Raw genomic sequence first — 22,605 nt, 5'->3', positions numbered from 1 at the left:
GCTTCTCCCTGTTAGCCTGGAGTGTCTGCAGATACCCCACACCACCTTCCTAAGCTCACCCTAAACTCACACCTTTTCCTCCTCCCTCTCAGAACCCCCTTTTAGCACCCAGCATAACCTGCACAGCTGGGAGGACCCCAGACAGAGGTCCTGACTGGCTCCCTTGGTTGGCTGAGTCTCAGGCCATGCTTGGGCCCTGCCACAAGCACGCCCTCTGCGCAGAGGTTCCTGGTGCAGATGGGAGACCTTGCCCACCCCCACTTACAAGTCTCAGAACTGTAGTCATCAAGGCGTTTCTGCCTGCTCTGCCCACCAGTGCCCCTCCCTACCTCCGTGACGACCCCACATCAAGTGAGTGGGTCCTGGGCGGGAAGGTCGATGATATTTACCATCTGCTGATTGGAGGCAGCCGGCAGGGCTGCCAGTGCGTGTGGCTCTGAGCGCGGCTTGGCCCTGAGCACTACTTCCCCTGTCACCCCCACAGCAGGAGGCGGATCTTGGGGCCTTTTCTAATCATGTGTTGGCACGGCAGCCCTGGCCGCTTCAGCTAAATTGATCCGCAGACCTTCAGTGGTCGAGAGGACCCCCTAAATTGGTCAGCCCCCCCCCACTTGTCTAAGGGAGCTGCTCAGTGACTCCCCAGGCTATCTGCCCCACCCCAGCTTCACCCCGCGCCAGCCAGTGTGACCTGACCCTGCCCGTGTGTAGAGCCTCTCCTGTGTGGCCCCTGTGGTTTACATGATGACCTTTGCTCTGTGGACAGCGGGGTTGGAAGCAGAGTTCTTTATCAGGAATCCTGCCGAGGTCCTCCTGTTCAAACATTCCTGTGTTGAATAAAGTGTGTTTGACTCTATCAGGGAGGCTGCTGTCTGCATGCCCACAGCGCCCGTGTCACTCAGCCCTCTTGAGCCCATCTAGTATCTTACCCCCCCACTCCCTTTGCCAGCATTGCTGCCTTTTTCTGTGATCAAAGGCCACAGCTGCGGTGGCCCTGGCCAGGCAGTTTGTGAAATTCTCACCTTATCTCAAGTTTCCCAGGGGCCTTCTCACTCCCCGATCCCATCCACCCTGAGCCAAGGCAGCTTTGCAGATACCACCCATGTGGGGGAGGGGATTGGGGTCCCATCACCACCCCCTTTTCTGCACCGCACACCCAAACAGCCGGGGGAAGCAGGGGCCTGGGCATCTGCCCACCCTTCTCTCCCTCTGCTACAAGCATGCTCTCCAGGGCTCAGCCGCCTGGCTATTTTGAGCCCTGATTGCCTTTGGCCTTGGTATAGGTGGAACTCTGCCGGGGGGGTTGGCTCTTCAGGGCAGCTGGAGAATTCGAGGTGCTGAGGCAGGCAGCCCAAGGGCCAACAGGCTGTCCCGGCTGGCGGGGTGGCAGGGCGGGCGCCTTCTCCCTCCTCACGGCCATGTAAGGCGACCGCATTCTTTCTCAGCCCGCCCTCTCCATTCCTCCCTCCTCAGAGCTGCAGGGGAGGGGCTGCCCAGGAATGTGAGCGCCAGGTTGACAACTACTGCTCCAGGAGGGGCGGGAACACCCTGTTCATGCCCTGCTCCTCAAGCCCTCTCCTCCCTGACGAGCCACCTGCCCTGGAACAGGCCTGGGCACAGCACCCAGCATCCGCTCCTCAGAAAGTTGAGAGGGACCATTCAGGTAAATGAGCTCTTTTAACCTCTGCTCTGTTACTAACTCAAAGAGGGAAGGAGGCCTAGTGAGAATAGATACTTGGAATTAATGGAATAGAATTGAGAGTTCAGAAACAAACAGGTATAGTCAGCTGGTTTTCCACACAGGGACCAAGATAATTCAATGGATAAAGAACAATCCTTTCAACAGCCCGTGTTAGTACAGCTGGGTGAAAGTGAAAGTCGCTCAGTAGTGTCCGACTCTTTGCGACCCCCACGGACTGTATCTCCAGGCTAGAATACTATCCACACATGACAACTTTGGACTGTGACTCACCATATACAAAAATTAACTCAAAATGGATCCTCGACCTAAATGTAAGAGAAATTTTAGAGGAAATCATAGGAGTACATCTTCCTGACCCTGGGTTAGGCAGTGGTTTTTAGAAATGGCATGAGAAGCACAAATGATAAAAAGAAGATAAAAGATAAGTTGGGTTTTAGCAAAAATTAAAAAACATTTGTGCTTTGAAGGACAGGATCAAGGCAACCCTCATGCTAGGAGAAAATATTTGCAAAGCATCTCTCTAATAAGGGACTTATATCTAGAATATATGTAGGACTTTCACAACTCAGTGATAGAGACAAAGACTCAGTCTTAAAAAAATGCAAAGAATTTGAATACACATTTCTCCAAAGAAAACATGAGGCAAATAAGTCCATGAAGAGATACTTGACATAATAAGTCATTAGGAAAATGCAAATCAAAATCTCGAGGAGACCTCACACCCCCTAAAAAGGCTATAATTTTAAAAAGACAATTACAAGTGTTGACAAGGTTGTGGGGAAACTGAAAGCCCCATCCCCTGCTGGTGGAAACAAAATGGTGCAAACGTAGGGTTAAGTTAGGACCCAGAAATTTGAGTTCTAGGTATCTACTCAAGGAAAATAAAAAAATGTCTACACAGACTTGTGCACAAGCATTCATAGTGGCATGGCATTATTCATAATAGCCCAAATGGAAATGATCCAAATGTTTCTTAGCTGGTGAATGGATAAACAAAAGGTAGTATATCTCTCCAGTGGGTATTCTACAATAAAAAGGAACGACATTGATACATGCTACATGAATGGATCTCAGAGTCAGACATAAGGCCGCATAATGTATGACTCCATTTATGTGAAATGTCTAGAAAGGGCAGATCTACAGAGATGATGTAGATTGGTGGTTGCCCAGTACCCGCTGCTGGGTGGCGTTGCAGGCAGGGTTTCTTTGGGGAGGATGATGATATTTAGATTAGATTATGGTGATAGTTGCACAACTGTGGATATACTAAAAAAAAAAAAACACGAGTTTAAACTGATAAACTTCCTGAAAAGATCAATAAAGTGGGGTTAGGAAGCAGGAACTTCCCCAGGAAGACATTCTCCCCAAAATATCTGGGTCAGTGGGTCACTAGCTAAGGATTTAGGATCTAGTGTCCTTGGGCTGATCCCAGCCCAGCCAGCTAAAGATGGGACGAAATAGAACTGAACCCTGAGAGAGTGGGAATTCCCAGGAGCCCTGGGGTGGGGGTGGGGAACGGTGGCTCTGTTGCTCTTTTTTTGTTGTTGTCTCCTTTGGTCCCTTGGCTTATGGGGGCTTAGTCCTAACCATTGTACCCCAGGGAATTCCATTGCTCCTATTTTTAAGTCTAGACCTTTACCTTGATTCCCCTTCTTGTGGAATCCCTGGACCCCAGACATCTGCTGAGTGAGTCTGTGCCCCCCTCAGGGAATGTCCTCTTGAGGTCCTAGAACAGTGTGGAAAGGGTGGCTTTGGGCCTGCTTGGTGTTATAAAGATAGGGGACAATTCCATCACCATCTTCAGGACCCGTCTCTTTTTCCTGTCCCTCAGTGAAGACCTGGGCAGGAAGGCACCTCTTTCTGCCCAGGAGCATGGGGTGAACAGGGCGTTGGAGCTCCTCTCTCCAGCCTTCCAAAGGCAAGGCCTAGGTATGGGCTGCTCCCTGGTGGCCAGACAGGGAAGGACTCATTCCTCCTTATAGGTAAGGCAGGTGGGATCCTAGTGGGGTTGTGACAGGTAGGGAACTGGCTTGGCAGGGCAGAGAGCCAAGCAATCTGGAGGGTGCACAGGCAGAGGGCAGGCTGGCAGGAACGAAAGAGATAATATAGGAGTGGAGAGCATGGACAATTTGTTTCACACACAGTAATTGAAAAAGCAATGAAATGTGTCATGTGGTAAAAGGATCAAACCATTCAGTTCAATCCAATGAGTCAGCTCTTTACAGCAGGTGGCCAAAGTATTGGAGTTTCAGCTTCAGCATCAGTCTTTCCAATGAATATTCAGAACTTATTTCCTTTAGGATGGACTGCTTGGATCTCCTTGCAGTCCAAGGGACTCTCAAGAGTCTTCTCTAACACCACAGTTCAAAAGCATCAATTCTTCAGCACTCAGCTTTCTTCATAGTCCAACTCTCACATCCATACATGACTCCTGGAAAACCCATAGCTTTGAATAGACGTACCTTTGTTGGCAAAGTAATGTCTCTGCTTCTTAATATGCTGTCTAGGTTGGTCATAACTTTTCTTCCAAGGAGCAAGCATCTTTTAATTTCATGGCTGCAATCACTACCTGAAGTGATTTTGGAGCCCCCCAAAATAAAGTCTGTCACTGTTTCCATTGTTTCCCCAATAGCATAAGCCCTCTTGGAGGAGGTCGCCGTTAACCCCACCATAGAACTGCCAGAACTTAAACAGGACTGGGGAAACAGACTCTTGGAGGGCACAAACAACCTCGTGCACACCGGGACCCAGGAGAAAGGAGACTGCAGACTTCTCATTGCAGTGGCTTCTCAAACCGTACAAAAGGGCCTAATGTAAAATTAAGTCTTCCAGGCTTCCCTGGTGGTCCAGTGGCAATGAATCCACCTGTTAATGCAGGGCACATGGGTTCCACATGCCTCAGGGCAACTAAGTCTGTGCACCATGGCTACTGATCCCGCACTCCTGAGCTCATGCTCTGCCACAAGAGAAGCCATCGCAATGAGAAGCCTGCACACCACAGCTAGAAAACAGTTCCTGCTTGCCACAACTACAGAAAGCCCCACACAGCCACGAAGACCCAGCATGGCCAAAAATAAAGTTTTCTACCCCATTACCCTATACAAGGTAAGCACTTTTTACAAAGCATTTAAAGAAAAAAAAGGTGGGGTGTACTATATCCAGTGATTTGACCTTTTGAAAAAATATATATGTACTTTGCAGAACATTCCAAATCAGCACCAATACATCTTCCTCACTTTTAAAAAATGCAAATGATATTTCATCGTATCAACGCACCTTAATTTCTTCAGCCAGGCCTCTACTGTCCTCAAAGAGTTCCCAGCTTGGCAGGGAAGATGAGAAAGACAGTGTGACGCACCGGACTAATCGGTGAGGCTCCTGCCACACATCCCATGAGCTCAGGCTGTGAATGTGCTACCAAGCTCCGGAATGGTGTCCCCAACTTGCTGTCTCTGCCAGCAACCACCTGCCATTCTGCATGAAGGCCCCACAGAGAAGTAACCTGAGCCTGACAGTGCACCTGCAGCTCAGTTCCCCCAAGCAGTGCATTCCCTGAGACCCAGAGTGCTGCTAAAACAGGTCCTTGGAGGAGGAGAGTCTGATGAATCTCACCTGGAGCAAGAGGTGTTTGGAGGGGGTGTTGGAGTGGAGAGGGGCCTGGGGGGTTACAAGCTATAGCTCCACGAGGGCCCATCTCTCTGGGCAGGTTGAGGAGCTTCTTTCCAGAAAAAGCTGAAAAGCCTCCGATACTGGGAACTGAGTGGAATGGAACAGGGCTGCACCTCCTGCACTTGCTGCCCACTGAGCCAGGAACAAGGCTGTGGGCACCAAAGCTTGAGTCTGAACCTGAGGGCAGGGGGCAGAGTAAGCTCAGTGGATTCCCACATTCCCTCTGGATGTCCTAAGTTGGCAACCCTCCTCTGACCCTATTCCTGTCTCTAAGCAGCTGCCCTCAGGCCTGACAATCTGGTAAAAGCTACATCTGCCTCCAAAAGGGCTCAGAATCCTTTTAGAAAGTGCAGTCTTTCTAAACGGCCCACCACTCCTGGCCACCACAAAGCCCTACTCAACCCCTTCCTGCCGGTAAGCAGCATGAAATGTTGCATCTCTCAGGGGATGGTGGCAAGAACACTCATCAGAGATTTAAGATTTCCTGGTTCTAGTCCTAGTCCTGCGGTCCTACTTGTCATTGATCTTCTCAAAGTTACTTCCTTTCTCTGACCCTCAGTTTCCCAGTATGTAAAATGAAGATAATTCCCGTCCTAGAGAAGGAAACTCTCCTACACTGTTGGTGGGAATGTAAATTGGTGCAGCCACTGTGGAGAACTGTATGGGAGTTCCTAAATTAAAAAACTAAAAGTTGAGCTACCGTGTGACCCTGCAATCCCATTCCTGGGCATATGTCCAGAGAAAACACGGTCCAAAAGGATACATGCACCCCAGTGATCATTGCAGCACTGTTTGCAATAGCCAAGACACGGAAGCAGCCTAATGTCCATTGACAGGAATGGATAAAGATGATGTCGTACATATACACAGTGGAATAATACTCATTAAAGAGAATGAAATAATGCCATTTGTAACAACATGGATGGACCTAGAGACTGTCATACTGAGTGAAGTGAGTCAGACAGAGAAGGAGAAATATCATATGACATGCCTTATATACAGAATCCAAAAAAAAATTATACAAATGAAATTATTTACAAAACAGAAACAGAGTCACAGAGAACAAAATTATGGTTCCCAGGGAGGAAGGGTGGGGGGACAGATTGGTTAGGGAGTTTGGGATGGACGTGTACACGCAGCTATACTTAAAATGAATAACCAATAAGGACCTACTGTATAGCACAGGGAACTCTGCTCGATGTTATGTGGCGGGCTGGAAGGGAGGGGAGTTTGGGGGGAAATGGATACACGTTTATGTATGACTGAGTCCCTTGCTGTGTGCCTAAAACTATCACAACATTGTTAATTGGCCATACTCCGGTATAAAATAAGAAGTTTAAAAAAAAGATATCGCCCTTCCTGTTCAGCAGCTGCTACCACTTACAGATCACATGAGAGCCCTTGACACACCCACTAGGCCCTGCTCCTCGGTCAGCCCAGGCTCTCATGGCACATCCGTCCTCCAACGTCCTGACCTTTTAGTTCCTCAAACCTGCTCAGTTCTTTCCTTACCCTTCCTGGGTATTCATACATGCATTTTTTCCTTCGAGGAATGGTCTTTCCCTCCGTCTTCTCCTAGTCAATCCCGATTTAATTCAGATTAAATGTCACGTCCGTTTGGAAGCCTTTGGCTGGGTACCCTGCACAGAATCACAACTACAGCGGACCCTGGAACAACACCCATTTGAACTGCGCAGGTCCACTTACACAGGAACGTTTTCCCATAAATACGAGTTACAGTACTACACGATCTGCGGGTGTAGTACCCGGGACACGGGAGGGCTGACTGTAAAGTTTTATCTTGACTGCCAGCGGGGCCAGCACTCCTAACACACGCGCACAGTTCAAGGGTCAACTGTATAATATAAATCTTTGTTAATATAAATACTTGGTTTGTAGGTCTCCCCAGGAGAGGGGTGGTAGTGTCTGGTACAAAACCAATGTCAAATATTTATCAAATGGTAGGATGGATGAAAGGAAAGTGATTTGTACGTGAAAGCACATTATACCCAAAGGCGCTCGTGAAGGGCTGCGAGTCACATCCGGTCCTGGACTTCTGAAATCATTAGAGTCACGCGCTCTTGGACCAAGTGTGGTCGGAAAACACCCACAAGAAGCTGGTGCGGGGCCCGGAAGCTGGGTCTCCCGGCCGCCGGCGGGTGCTTTACCTTCAGTTTCACGTGACCTGAGGCCCGCAGCTGATTGGGCACGGCCGTCCCGCCCCTGGTCCCGACCCGTCCGGAGTCCCTGTTGGTTCCCCGCGGGGCCACAGCCGGGCTGAGGACCGCTGGATCATGGAGGCCATGGGGGTGACCGCGGCCCTGGGGATCCTGCTCCTCCTCACGGCTGGAGGTTCGACCGGGGACGAGGCCCGAGAGGCGGCCGCCGTGCGGGAGCTGCTAGTCCGGCTTCTGGGGCCCGGGCCAGCGGCCGCCTTCTCGGTGTCGGTGGAGCGCTCCCTGGCGGCCGAGTCCGGCCTGGACACCTACCGCCTGAGCGGCGGCGGTGCCGGGGCGCGGGTGCAGGTGCTCGGCTCCACGGGCGTGGCCGCCGCCGCGGGGCTCCACCGATACCTGCGCGACTTCTGCGGCTGCCACGTGGCCTGGTCGGGCTCTCAGCTGCGCTTACCGCAGCCCCTGCCCGCTGTGCCGGAGGAGCTGACCGAGGCCACACCCAACAGGTACCGCGGCCGGACCCCGCCGGTCGGCTCCCCTGCAGCTTCCGCTGCCCCCGTTCCCGCCCCCCTCCCCCCACTAGGGGCGCAAACTCGGGCCGAAGCCCCGCCCCGCCCCAGCGCCCGGCTGCTAGCCAGCACTGGCCTCAGACCCCAGCTCTGATTCTAAAAGCTGAGTATCCTTGAGCAAGTCACTTGGCCTCTCTGAGCCTCAGCGGGAAACAATGGAAAAGTGGAAACAATGACCTCTTCCGTGGTGGTGCCGTTCTAATTGTGATGATTTGCACGGTGCGGGGTGTAGAATTTGTGGTGCACAATCGGTGAGCAGTAAATGCCGTTCCGTTCCTACCCTACCCTCTATTTGAAGATGCTCCCTGAGGAGTGACACCCAGCCTGGCACAGTCCACTGCTCGAGGGCTTGCCCCAGTGCCCTGAGATGATGGATTCACACAGCTGTCTCCCCGTTAGACTGTGGGGAGAGGGATCCCCCTTACAGGACAGGGGCACCCTGTACCCAGAGTAGGGATGAAAATGGATTGTGCCCTTTCAGATATCTGGGAGGCTAGAGAGCTGAGTGCTGGGGATAGGTGGATGGACACCTCGGAAGCTCAAGCCTCAGAGTCTCTGCTCCACCTGGGATGGATCCTGGAGTGACGCAGTAGACTAGGGGCCACACCCGGAGCCACTCCCCTCTGGGCTCCATCTGGGGTGGCAGAGCAGACTGCTCCCCCAGTTCTTCCCCCAATTATGGACCTCAGGGCTGAGAGACCTCCTCTTTGCCCCTAGGGCCATGCCCCAGCTCCTGCCCCTGCCTGCAGGTACCGCTATTACCAGAATGTGTGCACACACAGCTACTCCTTCCTGTGGTGGGACTGGGCCCGCTGGGAGCAGGAGATCGACTGGATGGCGCTGAATGGAATCAACCTGGCGCTGGCCTGGAGCGGCCAGGAGGCCATCTGGCAGCGGGTGGGTGCCCACCACACCCCAGGTGTCTCGCCTCCCCCGCATCAGCTCAGTATCTGGCACAGAGACTAGGGCTCCAGAAGTGTTGGTAGCACGAGTGATGGCTCCAGCCTCCCAGCTTCCATGGTCGAGACACACACGTGGGAGCACTTCCCCAGGGCTGGACCCCAGCACCCCCTGTAAACATTAAGAAGTCAGGTTTCCCCGTCTCCCCACCCCAGCGTGGTCAGTCAGCTTTTTCTCTGTCTTCTGTTTCATTAGCAGCTCTTGCTCTCTCTTGTCCTCTTCCTCTCCATCCTTCCTCATGGCCCCAGTTCAGGCTCTCAATCCCCTCTCCTTGGTCGCCTGCCCACCACAGCCTCTGAAGAGCATCAACCAAGAAATAATGCAAGAGGCTGCATATAAGAAGAGTTTATTTGGGAGACTTTACTAATTGCCATTTGGGAAACAGGCTCAGATACTTGAAAGAGTGCTCTGAGAAAGAGAAGTAGGGGCTTTTTTTTTTTTTTTTGAAGCCATGAGACTGTTAGAAGTTCCTGATGAGAATTGTGACTGACAGACATTAATTGCAAGTTATTTTAGGGTAAGGGCCTGATAAGTATCTTGAGTTTCTAGGAGGCCTTTTGGATGACTTAATGAGATTAAAAGGTCAGATTCCATGCCAGCTGAGACATGCATAAATTATACTTCTTTAGTGACCTCCTGGTCATTAGTGCTTAGAGAGCTCTCTAAGAAATATTTTCCTTTCAAAACAAGACTCCTGGCTCTCAGAGTTGTACCAGAGTGTCATTTCTGAAATGTGAATCTAAGGGAGACCTTCAACTTTGAACACACCCAGGAGTTCCCTGTTACCATCGGGCTCTGCCCAGCCTGGGAGCTTCCATGCCTGAGCCCCGAGAGCTCTGGCTGCACCTGGGGCTGCTTAAGCTCCTTGCAGAGCTGCCCTCATCCATCATGCTAGCCCTGCTTGCTCCATGAAGCCTTCTAAGCCCCTTCCCCATTTGAGGGAAAACCCCTTTGTGCCTCACCCCACCTCTGCACCAAGAGTGACATTCGCAAACTCTCCTGCTCACTGATCTGTTTCTTCTGGACTGTGGGCTCCTTGCAGGTAGGGATCAGAGCTTGTCTTAGGAACTCTAGGGCACAGAGAAGAGATGGATGTGTGTTTGTTGAGTGAATGAATCAGTGACTAGAGATGAGTGGTTTATATGTGTGGGGCTTGCCCTCCTCCTCAGGTGTATCTGGCCTTGGGTCTGACCCAGACAGAGATCGACGAATATTTCACTGGTCCTGCCTTCCTGGCCTGGGGACGCATGGGCAACTTGCACACCTGGAGTGGCCCCCTGCCCCCCTCCTGGCACCTCAAGCAGCTTTACCTGCAGGTAAAAGGGTGGGGAATGGAAGGGGCAGAATTGATGCTGGATAGTCACAGGTCTGGGGTGGGAGCAGGGGGACTCTGTGTGCCTTGGGAGAGAGGAGACCCGCTCATCACCACCCCTTCTGTTCCTCCCAGCATCGGATCCTTGACCGGATGCGCTTGTTTGGTATGATCCCTGTGCTGCCGGCGTTTGCAGGGCATGTCCCCAAGGCTCTCACCAGGTGATGTCCCGCCCTCCCCCCCTCCCCATTCAGCTCAGAGAGAATATATGTTCCCCTGCAAGACACAATTTAAAGAAAAACTCAAGCTCTGGATGTAGGCCTGGGCTTGATTCCTGGTTCTGTCACTGACTAGCCATGTGACCTTGACTGCTCTGGGCCTCAGTTTCCTCACTTGTAAAATATATATATATATAGTATGGCTTGGCACAGAGTCTTAGCAAATGGCAGCTCTTAGTGATGGTAGGGGTGCTCCTCTGCTCCTCTATGCTATACACCCATCCTCTCCTGTGGCTGGTCAATTTCTTCAAGGCCCAGCTGAGGCCTCCTCTCCTTCAGGAAGCCTTGCTGGGGGCCCCCAGCATCGGTTACCACCTCCCTTGGGCCCATAAGCGCCTGGTTCTCACTGCCCTCAGCACTCAGCACATGTTGCCGGCCTCACTGGCCACTCCTTGGCCTTCCCATCTCAGTGGCAAGAACCTCATTCATACATTCAGTCAACATTTGTCAGACTTTCTGGGCCTGTACTGGGGCTGGGGATGCAGCCACGAAGGTGCATGGAGGCCCTGCTCCTGGTGGGAGACACGTTGCCAAGGGCATACAACCAAGTGATAAGAAATGGATGTGGGCCCAATTCTCCATCAAGGTCACTTCTGCTTGGGGAAGGGAGGGGCACCAAGGGCTCAGCGCAGAGGTGGTGTCATTTGTTTCAGCCAGTGGGAGGGGGTGGTTGTTGTTCAGTTCCTCAGTTATGTCCGAGCCTTTGCCACCCCTTGGGCTGCAGAATGCCAGACTTCCCTGTCCTTCACTATCTCCCGGAGTTTGCTTAAACTCATGTCCATTGGTTGGTGATGCCATCCAACTGTCTCATTCTCTGTGGGAGGAGGAGAGAGAGCCAAAGCTTTCCAGACAGGGGACACGAAAAGGATGTCAAGGAGTAACCAGATGCATCAGCAGGGAGTGGGGGAAGCAAGAGCTCCAGGCCCAGGGCACAGCATGGGCAAAGGCCCAGAGGCATGAGGGCTCCCAGAACTGCAGGTGTCAGAGAGGCTGGAGGAAGGTACTCCATCAGCCTCCGATAAATGTCTGAACTGTCACCCCCTCCCCCGCACTAGGGTGTTCCCTCAGGTCAATGTCACCCAGATGGGCAGCTGGGGCCATTTCAACTGCTCCTACTCCTGCTCCTTCCTCCTGGCTCCAGAAGATCCCCTCTTCCCCCTCGTGGGGAGCCTTTTCCTGCGGGAGCTGACCAAAGAGTTCGGCACGGACCACATCTATGGGGCTGACACTTTCAACGAGATGCAGCCCCCGTCTTCGGAGCCCTCCTACCTGGCTGCAGCCACCGCTGCTGTCTACCAGGCTATGATCTCAGGTACGGTGCCAGCAGGAGGTGAGAAAAGGAAGTCCCCCTGGGCCCTTGAGATGGAGGTGGCAGAGGTCAGGGGGGTGGGAGGAGGGATGGAGAATCATAACACCTCACTATGACACACAGCACTTTATCGTTTCCCAAACACTTGTACACACACATCATCTCATTTAGTCACGCTGTGGTTGAGAGGTGAGCCCCGGAGCGGATACCCTGCTCCCTCACCGGCCCTGCCTCTTCCTGCCTGCGAGACTTGCAGAGCTCCCCTCCCTCCCAGTGCCTTGGCCGCTTCATCTGCCAAAGGGGCTCGCTCATAAATAGACTGATGCCCGGCCCAGAGTAAAGTGTCATTAAGTGCTGGCTATTGAAGACATTTTATTTGGTCTGTACGTCCATGCTGAGGGCTTCGCAGGTGGCACTAGTGGTAAAGAACCTGCCTGCTAATGCAGGAGACACAAGAGATACAGGTTCAATCCATGGGTTGGAAAGATTCCCCTGGAGGAAGGCGTGCATATCCTCTCCAGTATTCTTGCCTGGAGAATTCCATGGACAGAGGAACCTGGAGGGCTGCAGTCCACAGGGTTGCAAAGAGTTGGGCATGACTGAGTGGCTTAACACACGCACACATCTGCATGCTGGTAGGCTAGAGGTTAGAGATGTGCCCCCCAGTCAATAAGGTGCCCTTCCTGGCACACAAATATGAACACAGCACTCCTCCCTGCCACTAACAGGGGAGGGCAGGAGAAGGGCCAGATCAGGAATGGCTTGGAGAGGCCTCTGTGTCAGCTGGGAAGGGGCAGATTGGGGTGAATTGGCTCAGGCTTCCTTGAGCAGCGGTGCTCCAAGTGTGGTCTGGGACCAGCAGCGTCACCCCAGGGCCTGTTTGACTGCACGTTCTCAACCTCCCCCATCTCCTGAATCAGAATGAGGGGGGCTGGGACCCAGACCTCTGGGTAATTCTGATGCTCCCTGAAGCTTTGCCGTACTCAACTGGTAGTCCCAGGGGGAAGGCTATGTGTGATAGAATATCCTGATGATGGGGGTGAGGGGGATGATTTACAGGGAAATGATAGAGTGTGATAGAGTCATTTAACTTCTCTGGACCTCTGTTTCTTCTGTAAAGTGGGGTGCATGCTCCCTGCCCCCTCTCTCATCACCCTCCTGTCCTCTGCCCCACCACAGTGGACCCTGACGCCGTGTGGCTGCTCCAAGGCTGGCTCTTCCAGCACCAGCCTGAGTTCTGGGGGCCCGCCCAGGTGGCAGCTGTGCTGGGGGCCGTGCCCCGTGGCCGCCTCCTCGTTCTGGACCTGTTCGCAGAGAGCCAGCCTGTGTACGTCCGCACAGCCTCCTTCCAGGGCCAGCCCTTCATCTGGTGCATGCTGCATAACTTCGGGGGCAACCACGGCCTGTTCGGGGACCTGGAGTCTGTGAACCGAGGCCCTACAACCGCCCGCCGTTTCCCCAACTCCACCATGGTAGGCACGGGCATGGCCCCCGAGGGCATCGGCCAGAACGAGGTCGTCTACGCCCTCATGGCTGAGCTGGGCTGGCGAAAGGACCCAGTGGCCGATTTGGGGGCCTGGGTGACCAGCTTTGCAGCGCGGCGGTACGGGGTCTCCCATGGGGATGCAGAGGCAGCGTGGCGGCTGCTGCTCCGGAGTGTCTACAACTGCTCGGGCGAGGAGTGCCGGGGACACAATCACAGCCCGCTGGTCAGGCGACCATCCCTACAGATGGTCACCACTGTCTGGTACAACCGATCAGATGTATTTGAAGCCTGGCGGCTACTGCTGGCAGCCACCCCCACCCTGGCCAGCAGCCCGACCTTCCGCTACGACCTGGTGGACGTGACCCGCCAGGCAGTCCAGGAGCTGGTCAGCTTATACTACGAAGAGGTGAGAACCGCCTATCTGAAGAAGGAGCTGGTTCCCCTGACGAGGGCAGGTGGCATCCTGGCCTACGAACTCCTGCCTGCCCTTGACCAGGTGCTGGCCAGTGACCGCCACTTCCTGCTGGGCAACTGGCTGGAGCAGGCCCGACTGGCGGCGGTCAGTGAGACTGAGGCCCATTTCTATGAGCAGAACAGCCGCTACCAGCTGACCCTGTGGGGGCCGGAGGGCAACATCCTAGACTACGCCAACAAGCAGCTGGCGGGACTGGTGGCTGACTACTATGCCCCCCGCTGGAGGCTCTTCTCAGAGACACTGGTGGAGAGCCTGGTCCAGCGTGTCCCCTTCCAGCAGCATCAGTTCGACAGGAACGCCTTCCAGCTCGAACAGACCTTTGTCCTTGGCACAAGGAGGTATCCTAGCCAGCCTGAAGGAGACACGGTGGACCTGGTCAAGAAGCTCTTCCTCAAATATTACCCCCGGGCTGGCTCCTTCTGACAATCCACCACCCTCAAGCCACCTTCCCCCCAGACTCCAAACCTGGGCAGGTTCCCAGGGTCTGGGGCTGCGCAGGTGTCAGAGGAGCGCCACAGGCCTGAGTGAAGGAACTCACGCCCATGGGGTCAGGCGCAGACTGTCTGGAGGGGCAGCTGCCTTCCTCCACATCCCAAATTTGGGATCAAAGTACTATTTTAATACAACTTAATAAACTGGTAAATCACTTGGATGGGTGTGTCAGAATGTCAGTGCTGGACTTCCTTGCGGTCCAGTGGTTAAGACTCCCTGTTTCTACTGTAGGGGGTGCAGGTTCCATCCCTGGTCAGGGAACTAAGGTCCCACATGCCATGTGGCACAGCAAAAAACAAAACAAAACAAGAATGTCAATGCCATGATGCCAGGGAGGACTCGGGGCTGTAGCATGAACACTAATGAGGTCAGGTCTCCCTGCCCTCTTGCCTTGGCTTCCTCCATGTTTTGTTTTTAGTTTTATTGGTCAAACATCCAGAATTGATTATATAAATCTTTCAAAATAATGAAATATCACAAGAATAGAATATAATTCAGCTCTAGTTGCACAAATACTTGAGATGGAAACCATTTTTACAAACACTTATTTTTCTTATAAGAATACTTCAGAAAACAAGCCTCTATATAGCTTACAGCAAATTTTATGCAACTTTTTTTCCCCTTCAACCATCATTTCAGCTTTCTTATCACAGTACATCTGACAGGCCATAAACCAAATTATAATCAGCTGCTGCTTCTTTGTCTAGTCTTTCCTGATCTGAAAGAATTCATGTATTCAGGCTAGAAGAGGTAATTAAAACATTCCTTCCAAATCTAACTTATATCAGGTTAATCACTGTACTTAGTGAAGAATCTTTTCATTTTTCGCTTAGGCTAGTCTGGCTAGTATTCTGCTGTTTCAAGCAGAAGGGATAGTCTTTATATTCCTAAGAGTTTCTAAACTGCAAAAACAAAACCCTAGAAGCAACAGTTAAATACAAATATTTAGAAAGCTAAAACATTTACTAATGATGAGAAACAGAATACTTTAAAAATTTAAATAAATTTAAATATACTTAAATTTACATGTACTTAAAATAAAATTTTAATTTAAAAGTTTTAAATTTATTTAGCTGCTCTGGGTCTTAGTTGTGACATGGAAGATCTTCAATCTTTAGTTCATAGATCTTCAGGTCTTTAGTCATAGCATGCAAACTCTTAGTTGTGGCATGTAGAATCTAGTTCCCTGAGCAGGGATTGAACCCAGGCTCCCTGCATTGGAAGCAGGAGTCTTAGCCACTGGACCACCAGAGAAGACCACCCAAGAACACTTTTAGATTTGAGAACACTCCTAGTTGAAGAAGAAAGTGTAAGGACATGGTCTCAGACGTGCTTAGTCAAGTCCAAATCTGCCACCCCATGGACCGTAGCCCCCCAGGCTCCTCTGTCTGTGGGATTCTCCAGGCAACAATACTGGAGTGGGTTGCCATTTCCTCCTCCAGTGGATCTTCTCTACCCAAGGATCAAACACGCATCTCCTGCATCTCCTGCATTGGCAGACACTGAGCCACCTGGGAATTCCAAAGGATGTGGCAGTGGTTTTATATTGATAAAATATTGAAAAACCGAAAAGGTGAATCCCTTATATCAGTGGCATATCATTTCTAAAGTGCCAGGGCATACAGACTCTTAGAGACTGTGTGTAGCTGAACTATTTGACATTTTTCTGATGGTGTGACTTTTTCTTTTTTGGCTGTGCTGGGTCTATTGCTGTGTGACCTTTTCTCTAGTTTCGGTCAGTGGGGTTTATTCCCCAGTTCCAATGCACAGGCTTCTCACTGTAGTCACCTCTCATTGCAGAGCCAGGACTCGAGGGCACATGAGCTCAGTAGTTGTGGCTCCCGGGCTTAGCAGCTCCAAGGCATGTGTGATCTTCCTGGATGAGGGATTGAGCCCACGTCTCCTGCATTGGCAGGAGGATTCTTTACCACAGAGCCATCCAGGAAGCCCTGATGGTGTCACTTTGAAATAGTCTAATAAATACTCCTTTGTCTGGAACAAATAATCATTTAATTTAGGCCAGGGGAAAACTTACAGAATACAGACCACATTTCCCTGAAGAGACAGGACATCCCCAGGGGAAATATCTGGCATTTATTCCATTCTTTCTGTTACTGAAAAAATGTGTCTGGTTAACAAAAGCTTGTTATACTTTACTCGTAACTTAAATTAAAATCGAGAGCCTGGCAGCATTCTCCAGTCCGGTTTCTGAGTGGTCATCTCCAAGTATCCAGTATTCTTAAAAGAACTCTTTGATCAGACCCTTGCCCAGTTAGAGATTTAACAGTACTTGGAGACTACCATATGTCCCCTTTCTTTGCTTTTTGATTTCTCTTTTCACCCTAATGTAACATGCTGCTACAGGTTTTTACCAAAATACCTGTTTGGTATTGTTTTGAAAGTGGGTTATTCTGCATTACCAAAAGCCTTCCATCACATTAGAATGGGTCACATTAGCATCTAACTAGCACATGGCCACATCATGTCTGTGGCAGTGATTTTTGCCACTCAGCATAGTTCCTGTATCTGTCATGTTCTTGTCTCTCAAAACACCATCTATTAAGTTGATCAGCTCATCTTCACTCATTGGTGCCTGTTCACTCCCTTCCTCCTCCAAGGTTGGATCACAGCCCTCAGCAGTCAAAGCCAGATCAGGCTGCTTCCTGGTTGACTCAGCCACCAAGCTTCCTCAGATTTAATATCAACTCCTGATCTTTGAGGCTTTCCAGGTGATGCAGTGGTAAATAATCCACCTGCCAATGCAGGAGACACAAGAGACAATGGGTTGGATCCCTGGGTCAAGAAGATCTCCTGGAGTGGGAAACGCAACCCACTCCTGGAGAATTCCATGGACAGAGGAGCCTGGCGGGCTACAGTCCACAGGGTGGCAAAGAGTCGGACACCACTGAGCAACTGAGCACACCTGACCTTTCCACCAAGAATGCCCTTCCAAAACACTTCCACAACCTCAGCCGGAAACTTTGGCAAAAAACTGTCCCTGTGGTACAGAGGCTTGCCAGGGCAAGATCTGCCCAGGGCACTCGGCGCCCACATGGGAGCTCATACCTCCTGTTTGCAAAACTTCACCCTCCCTCTGCCTAACAAAGAAGGGGCTTTCTAAGCCAGGGGCCCTCTTCTCTGCCTTGACCTAGAGTAGGTTGGGGAGAGCAGGCCAGGGACCCACAAGGAGGGCTCAGCCTTGAGATTGTGCTGCAGACATAACAAAGGGGTGGGGACCTCGGAGGGCAGGGGCGGAGCGAAGCAGGTGATATCCATCCTCGGAGCCCAGAGCCCAGCATTGCCGGGATCTCTCCCTGTGCACATCCCCATGGACCGCACCGTGGTACTCATCACCGGCTGTTCCTCCGGCATTGGCCTACACCTGGCCCTGCGACTGGCGTCCGACCCGTCCCAGAGCTTCAAAGGTACCTGATGGAACGGGGTGGAGAGATGGGAGCAACTCCTTCCCGGCCTCAGGGGGCCTAAGTAAGGCTGAAAGACCGAAATTCAGAGCCTTGTCCTCTCCCTGAATCTCCAGTGTATGCCACGCTGAGGGACCTGGCGTCACAGGGCCCACTGCTGGAGGCCGCCCAGTCCCGAGGGTGCCCTCCCGGCTCCCTGGAGACGTTGCAGCTGGACGTGAGGGATGCTGATTCCATAGCCGCTGCCCAGGCACGCGTGACGGAGGGCCGCGTGGACGTGCTGGGTGAGCCTCCCTGCAAAACAAGCCCAAGAGCCTTCCTCAGTCTGTGTCCAGACCAAGATGTCCCGGGCCCACGGAGCACGAGGGGACGGGCCGGAAGGAGGGCCGTGCGTGAGGCGGCGGGGTCGGGTCTCTCTCCCCGCAGTGTGTAACGCAGGCCGGGGCCTGGTGGGGCCGCTGGAGGCCCACAAGGAGGGCAGCGTGGACGCAGTGCTGGACGTGAACCTAATGGGGACCGTGCGGATGCTGCAGGCCTTCCTGCTGGACATGAAGCGCCGCCGCTCGGGACGCATATTGGTGACCGGGAGCGTCGGCGGCCTGATGGGTGAGTGGAACGCGGCCAAGGGCCAGAGGCGCGCGGGGTGGGGGTGGCTCAGCCGGAGCGATGGGGAGGACGGTGTCCAATAAAAGGGGAGGGGCCTGGTGAGGCTGCCTCGGGCCCCTCCGGCGCGCCTCCCCGCGGACCCCCTCCCGGACGCGCCCCAGCAGACTCCTCTCCCTCCCAGCGCTTCCCTTCAACGCCGTTTACTGCGCCAGCAAGTTCGCGCTCGAGGGTTTGTGCGAGAGTCTGGCGATTCTGCTGCAGCCCTTCGGGGTCCAGTGAGTCACCTCCCTGCCCCGGGGGGCCCCTGACCCCTGACTTTGGGAACCCCAGCACCCCATCTTGTTGGAACCGCTCTCAGGCATTCTCCCCAGTGCGGCTCCCGTTGGTTGTGCGCCAGGCACAGGACGGGGCGCTCGGCACGCATCCTCTCGTTCCACCTGTCCACCCTGCTGCTGAGGCGTCGGTATGGGGCAGCTCAGGCCCAGAGAGGTTCGGTGACTGACCCAAGGTCACACCGTTGTAAGTGACCCGGCCAGGTTGGCATTCTGACGCCAGAGCCTCTCTCACACCCTCCAAAGGATGTGGGAGCGCTTTTCCAGCTGTAAGCCCGCTTTCAATGCCCGCCGCCCGAGCCCCGCTCTGGCTCTCCCTTCCGGGCTTGCATCCGCCCGCGCTCACTCGCCGCTCTCCGGCCCGCAGTGTGAGCCTCATCGAATGCGGCCCAGTGCACACCCCCTTCCCCGAGAAGCTGGAGGGCGGCCTGGGCGGGATGCTGGACCGCGCGGACGCCGAAACCCGCGACCTCTTCTACCGCTACCGTCGCCACTGCGAGCGGGTCATACGTGAGGCGGGTCAGGACCCGGAGGAGGTGGTAGAGGTGAGCGCCGAGCGGGACTGCGGGAACGGGGGCGGCCCCCGGGCTCCCCAGCCCAGCCCGGGCCAGCGCGCCTCCTCTCGCCGCTGCAGGTCTTCCTCCAGGCGCTGCGCGCCCCGCGCCCGGCCCTGCGCTACTTCACTACCGAACGGTTCCTGCCGCTGGTGCAGCTGCGCGTCTCCGACCCCAGCGGCTCCAGCTACGTCGCCGCCGCGCACCAGTCAGCGTTCCACGACAAGGCGGCCGAGGGCTCCGACGGCGCCGGGGCGGAGGCCGAAGCTGGTAAACTGGGGGCATCTGAGCTCCGCGCTCCTCTCGCCCCGCAATAAAAGGCCTAATCCGCCGGTGTCTCCCGCGCTCTCCTTTGCGGCCCCGGGGGATGGCGTGCGTTTGGGGAACGGAAAGGGGCTTTGACTGGGCTGCACCTGCGTGACCACCGGCGCGCACAGTGGGTGGATGATCCCGAAAGACGGTGTTAGCCCGAGTGATACCTCCGGAAACCGAGGCCCAGAAAGGGAAAGAGCTAGCTCCAGGTCAGGCCTCAAGTTCGCCGAAGGGTAGGGGGAGCATTCCCTGTATTCTTGGCCTAGGGGTGTTTGCAGCCATCGGAGTTAGGTGGTCCTGGCGGGGGAGAGTTGGCTTGCGATGGACGTGGCTCCTGAGAGTCACGGAACCTTAGGCAACGTTCTTACCTTCTCTGAGTCTCTTTTCTTACCTGAAAAATGGATATGATACCTATGTGGGGGCTTCCCAGGTGGCGCAGTGGTAAAGAATCCGCCTGCTAACCCAGGAGACACTGGTTCGGTCCCTGTCAGAAAGATCTCCAGAAGTAGGAAATGACAGGCCACTCCAGTATTCTTGCCCGGAGAATTGCATGGACAGAGGAGCCTGGAGGGTCACAGTCCACTGAATCACAAAGAATCAGACACACCTGAGCGCTGTAGGCACACAAATACCATGGGTTGTGATAAGAATGAACTGAGATAGTGCCTGAAAGTGCTGGTATTAGAGGTCTTAATAGCAGGCACTGACTAACAGTGTTACTACTAGGGGTGTTACTATTGTCATTGTGTTCCTCTGTAGAAGCCAGATGTGTAAAGAAGAAACAAGGCTAAATGAGCCCAAAGGAGACAGCCCACTCACCCCCTCCTTGCCTCCTGCCCTAGACAGCACTCAACAGGAGAGATCCCTGTTGGGAGCCGCCGGGATGCACCCAGTCTGTGACAAGGTCATGGGACGAGAGAGGAACCTGCAGGGCAGCTCTTCCTCACATGGGGCTGTCCCGGGGGCCCAGTATGTCCCCTCTGGAGCCGCCGGGACGAGAAAGGAATCTATAAGGCAGCTCTTCCCCTCGAGGTTGTCCCGGGGGCCCGGTATGTCCCTTTCTTCCTTCTGTCTTACTGTTGTTGGGCTTTCTGTTAATTTTTGGAAATATAATATATAGTAATAAGGCCTCACTGGAAAAGTCCAAACCTTTTTGGAAATGCTCATGATTGCTCTGGCTCAGGACACAACCATAAACATCAAGTCAAAAAAGAAAAGGCCACAGGTATAGTTTGGATGCTTGCTTAAAAGATTATAATGTTCTAGAATAGAAAAGAGTAGAGGTATTTGGATTTAGAAGTAGATATACTGCTTTAGTTTACTTGCTCCTTGGTTGGAAGAATGTTCATTATTGCTAATTCCTCGTTGCTATTTGTTCATTGTTTCTCTTTCTTTAAACAACACGGAGTATTATGGGTATTTTTGTAAAATTAGAAAATGGGGTATATAGGATTTTAATAGAAGAGTTATATTAACCAGCTTCACTGCCATTGCCTCTCTATTAATAGAGGTGTTTTGCTGTTTAAAGGTGTTTTTGCTGTTTAATAGTTAATCATTGTAAATTGAGATTTTGTGGTTTCAGGTAAAGAAAAATATCAGGTTTTTCTCATGGTACTATTCTCAGAAATGTCAAACATGTTACTGTGACCCTTCCCATGTATTGTTTTATTGGCCAAAGAATTTACACTATGCCTGAGATTTGTGGAGCATTGTTTTTGTTAGAGTGAGGATGTTAGGCCATTGAGGCAAGAAGACTGTGTACGGGACATTCAAGTGTAAACTCTGTAATGGGAAACGTTATAGATGAATGCATAGGGGAAAAACATGGGAAAAAATATTGACGGAAGCACAAACTAATATCTGATGTAATATGTGGTGACTTAAGGGGAAGGTAACATTCATTCTATAAAAACTGAGCTATCCTAAAAAAAAAAAAAAAAGCTACCTCTTCTACGCAACCTTCTGTGTGTCTGTCTGTCTGTCTGTCTTCCTCGCCAATGCCACTCATCCCTTGGGTATTCCTGGTCCTGCCAGGGCTGGACCTCAGCAGGTGGCGCCACGAACAGGGACCCAAAGGGTAAACCCCTTAATATTGCATTTCCAGAGTGGCTAGGACTTCACCTAGGGTGCTGCAGACCCCCCTGCATAAGATAGGTAGGGTGAGACGGGTGAACAGTGAGATGTTTATTGGAGAACTTTATTAGAGATTTCAGAACATGGGTAACGGAGAATCTAAGGAAAGACAGTTATTTATTGATATAATTAAGCATTTATTAATGAAGAGAGGAATTAAGGTTTCAAAGTCTACTTTATCATCTTTCTTTTCTTTTGTACAAGAGCAATGCCCTTGGTTTCCTGAAGAGGGCACTGTGAAGTATGGACACCTGGCATAAGGTGGGAGAAACACTTAAACAGTATTATTCATATCATGGCCCTGAGGGTATTCCAGCTGAGACTTTTTCTCTCTGGAATTTAATTAGGGATGCACTTGACCCTACCCCAGAGGTTGAAAGAGTTCCATCTAAAAAAGATAATTTGGATCCCAAACAAGAAGGTTACAGAGAACTTAGGGAGATGGTAGCTGCAGCATGCTTGAATGATGATGATGATCAATTGAGCCCTCAAGATGAGGAAGATTTGGAAGAAGCTGCAGCTAGATATTATGAGAAGGAGAGAGATCGTACTTTTTCTGTGGCAAAGCCTCAACCTAAGCCACGCACTCTTAAAAATTCTTTAAAGCTAGAGGTTCCTAAATCCGGTCCAAGACCTCCTAGGCCACCTAGACCTCCTTCAGCTCCTCCTCCTCCCCCATATGCTGGTAATGGAGCACCTTACCCTCATAGGAGGTTGAAGGATGCCGATGAGGAACCTAGTATTTCAGCATGCTTTCCAATAGTGTTTGGTGAGTTTGAGGATGATGAACCAGTCTGGGAGCCCTTACCTATGAAGTTACTAA

At 52.3% G+C, this 22,605-nt stretch overlaps 2 protein-coding genes across 2 annotated transcripts; both read left to right on the top strand.

Annotated features, from left to right (window-relative positions):
- The first annotated feature begins 7,530 nt into the window (after positions 1-7,530).
- Positions 7,531-14,583, top strand: NAGLU (N-acetyl-alpha-glucosaminidase). The gene is made up of 6 exons (XM_065909419.1): positions 7,531-8,048; positions 8,861-9,008; positions 10,241-10,387; positions 10,519-10,604; positions 11,717-11,973; positions 13,150-14,583. Exons 1-6 carry the CDS (start codon positions 7,663-7,665, stop codon positions 14,352-14,354), a joined length of 2,229 nt encoding a protein of 742 aa, XP_065765491.1. The 5' UTR covers positions 7,531-7,662; the 3' UTR covers positions 14,355-14,583.
- Positions 14,584-14,726: 143 nt separating this feature from the next.
- On the top strand, positions 14,727-21,493 carry HSD17B1 (hydroxysteroid 17-beta dehydrogenase 1). The gene is made up of 6 exons (XM_065909420.1): positions 14,727-17,848; positions 17,962-18,129; positions 18,272-18,451; positions 18,633-18,726; positions 19,151-19,328; positions 19,418-21,493. Exons 1-6 carry the CDS (start codon positions 17,752-17,754, stop codon positions 19,652-19,654), a joined length of 954 nt encoding a protein of 317 aa, XP_065765492.1. The 5' UTR covers positions 14,727-17,751; the 3' UTR covers positions 19,655-21,493.
- The last annotated feature ends 1,112 nt before the right edge of the window (positions 21,494-22,605 follow it).

Source organism: Muntiacus reevesi, chromosome 18, assembly GCF_963930625.1.
Source record: "Muntiacus reevesi chromosome 18, mMunRee1.1, whole genome shotgun sequence".
Classification (NCBI taxonomy): Eukaryota; Metazoa; Chordata; class Mammalia; order Artiodactyla; family Cervidae; genus Muntiacus; species Muntiacus reevesi.
Note: the sequence above shows the minus strand (reverse complement) of the source record. Positions and strands in the feature narration are given on the sequence as shown.

Excerpts from the sequence above, each read along its gene's own strand:
- NAGLU (XM_065909419.1), top strand. The coding sequence starts at position 7,663 with ATGGAGGCCATGGGGGTGACCGCGGCCCTGGGGATCCTGCTCCTCCTC. Across the intron at positions 10,388-10,518 it reads TCAAGCAGCTTTACCTGCAG|CATCGGATCCTTGACCGGAT; the intron begins GTAAAAGGGTGG and ends TGTTCCTCCCAG. Across the intron at positions 11,974-13,149 it reads CTACCAGGCTATGATCTCAG|TGGACCCTGACGCCGTGTGG; the intron begins GTACGGTGCCAG and ends GCCCCACCACAG.
- HSD17B1 (XM_065909420.1), top strand. The coding sequence starts at position 17,752 with ATGGACCGCACCGTGGTACTCATCACCGGCTGTTCCTCCGGCATTGGC. Across the intron at positions 18,130-18,271 it reads GGGCCGCGTGGACGTGCTGG|TGTGTAACGCAGGCCGGGGC; the intron begins GTGAGCCTCCCT and ends CTCTCCCCGCAG. Across the intron at positions 18,727-19,150 it reads CTGCAGCCCTTCGGGGTCCA|TGTGAGCCTCATCGAATGCG; the intron begins GTGAGTCACCTC and ends TCCGGCCCGCAG.